The sequence below is a fragment of the Mastomys coucha genome, unplaced genomic scaffold (genome assembly GCF_008632895.1).
Source record: "Mastomys coucha isolate ucsf_1 unplaced genomic scaffold, UCSF_Mcou_1 pScaffold22, whole genome shotgun sequence".
Lineage (NCBI taxonomy): Eukaryota > Metazoa > Chordata > Mammalia > Rodentia > Muridae > Mastomys > Mastomys coucha.
Window position 1 is genome coordinate 117438775 of NW_022196905.1, and position 2674 is coordinate 117441448.

At 43.2% G+C, this 2674-nt stretch overlaps 1 protein-coding gene across 2 annotated transcripts in view; it reads right to left on the bottom strand.

The window, feature by feature from the left end:
- The window catches only part of Zcchc8 (zinc finger CCHC-type containing 8), a 23424-nt gene that overhangs the window by 16936 nt on the left and 3814 nt on the right, over window positions 1-2674 (bottom strand). For both annotated transcript variants that reach the window (XM_031337858.1, XM_031337859.1), the window contains one exon: window positions 1360-1434. In XM_031337858.1, the coding sequence (XP_031193718.1) occupies window positions 1360-1434 (75 nt within the window). The remainder of the gene's footprint in view (window positions 1-1359; window positions 1435-2674) is intronic.

Sequence of the window (2674 nt, forward strand, 5' to 3'; positions counted from 1 at the left end):
AAAAAAAAAAAAAAAAAAAAAAGGAAGGAAGAAAAATAAAACATGTCTACACTGTCTAGCTATCCAGGTCTAGAATCACACTGATCAGACAGATACTCTGGAGTGCTCCCTTCAGAAGGTGCAAACAGAGCTCTGGTTTTTCTATGTTGGAATGAGCCAGGGCTCCTCAGACAGACCTGGCCTCTCTGGTGTTTTCTAGCTGTAGCATTCAAAGATTCTGCAAGCAAAGTAACAGATGAATGGTACTGAAGTTAGACCATTAAAAGCTAATTCATTAAAAGCGAATTAAAGCCATTAATATCTTTCTGATCTGAGGGATCACAGGACCAGGGACGCCTAGCTTCATGCTGCTGCTGCGCTCACCACCTAGACTAAAGCAGGTGACGGGCCTGGACCCTGCCCCTTTGTCTCCTTGTCCACAGCCAGTGCACAGGACAATAATAGGAATGAGTGACCCAGGAGGGCCGGCCACTGTAGAAGTGCACTCAGGCATGGAACAGGCTTGCAGGAGTCACTTTCTGCTACTGACCAAAAATCATCCAGTGACAGCCAGTACAGAAAACATCCACAGGTGAGAGCAGGAACAGCCATCTTGCTATTGGTGGTGGTAGTGTTCTTAGGAGATGCCACTTCCTGTGCTCTCCTGGGTGCCCTTTAGGACCTGAGGGGTAGTTACCATTAGCACACACTGTCTTCCAGTGAGAAAATTAACAGATACTGTTGAGTTCAGCCACTTCACAGATGTCGGGAGTACAGACTCAAATTCAGGTCCTTAGCTCTCATATGCTTGCTCAAAACCATGCTCTCTCATACTTGAACTCAAAAACAACTTAAATAATAAAGATGAGGGTGAGTCTTTAAGATGGCTTAGCAGGTTAAGGTGTATGCGGCCAAGTCTGACCACCTGAGTTCAAGTTCCTGAACCCACACAGGGAAGCAAAGAACTGACTCCCACAAGCTGTCCTTTGACCACCTACTTGCACCACCAAGGCATATGCATACCTACTTACATAAAACCACACAAATAAAAAAACCATAATAAAAGAAGAAGAAGAAATAGGGGCTGGAGAGATTGCTTAATGGTTAAGAACATTGGTCGCTCTTCCAGAGGGTTGGGGTTCAATTCCCAGCACACAAATAGCTTTGTACAACGATCTGTAATGCCAGCTTCAGGGGATCTGATGCCTTCTTCTGGCCTCCACAGCCACCAGGCATACATATAATGCACATAAATACTTGTGGGCAAAGCAACCATATACATTTAAAAAGAGAAATAAAGATGATACAAATAGTATATCTATAGAATTCAGTTTCATAAAACACATGAACTCATATTTAAGAAACAGAAAAACTACTTACTTTGAAATAGCATTGTTCATAAACAGAATTTGTAATAGCGGTCCATCTATCTTAGTATTGCTCACCAGTATGCCACTAAAACAGAAGTTAAACATAATCTTAGAAGACATTAAAGTGCATTCATAGCTCTTATAAGCACTTAAGTGTGGCTGCAACTATTCTTTGCTAAGACAAAGTCTTAATCACCTTAGCCCCGTGCTTGGGCCTCTTCTACCTCAGCCCTTTGATCACAGGTCACACTACCACACAAACCAAACATTAGTAACTTTTTTTTTTTTTCAAGACAGGGTTTTTCTGTGTAGCCCTGGCTGTCCTGGAACTCACTCTGTAGACCAGGCTGGCCTCGAACTCAGAAATCCACCTGCCTCTGCCTCTTAAGTGCTGGGTTTAAAGGCGTGCGCCACCACCACCTGGCACATATGTAACTCTTAATCAATAAAGATCATATAATATTCTGCGAATAAGCCCAGAGGACTGGGCTGGAGAGATGGCTCAGCAAGTAAAAGAGCAATGACTGCTCTTCCGAAGGTCCTGAGTTCAAATCCCAGAACCACATGGTGGCTCACAACCATCCATAATGAGATTTGACGCCCTCTTCTGGGGTGTCTGAAGACAGCTACAGTGGATTTATAATTAAAAAAAAAAAAAAAAAAGCCCAGAGGACTGAAAATGCAGCCTGTGGTGCAGAGCTTGCTTGGCACAGAGAAGGGCCTCAGCTTCCAACTCTAGCAAAACAAATAAGCTGGTGACCACAAGAAGCACAAGAACTCCAGTTTTCATCCATTCTACTGTCTTTAGTGGAACCCTTGTGTCTTTCAGTGTCTGAGTAACTACACAGGTACACGTGGAGGCCAGAAGGGAAAGTCAAGGCTCTTCCTCCATTGCTCTTCACATTTCTGTTTTCTAAGATAGGGTTTCTCGATGAATCTGACACTTGCTGATTGGTTAGACCAGTCACCTTGGAGCTTGCTGATTGACTAGACTGGCTAGATCTCTTAGCTTCAGGATTTCTCTCTACCTCTGCAGCACTGGGATTACAGATGTCAATTTTGACACCATTTTACATGGGTGCTGGGGATTATAAACTCAGACTCTATGTTTATACAGCAAACACTTCAACCAGTCAGCTATCTCCTCAAGCCCTACAAACTGTCTGTGTCTCCATCTCTCTATCTTTAACTGTCTGTCTGTCTCATCTCTCTATCTTTAACTATATCTGTCTATGTCTCCATCTATCTTTGTCTGTCTGTCTCCATCTCTCTATCTTTAACTGTCTGTCTGTGTCTCCATCTCTCTCTTTAACTGTCTGTCTGTG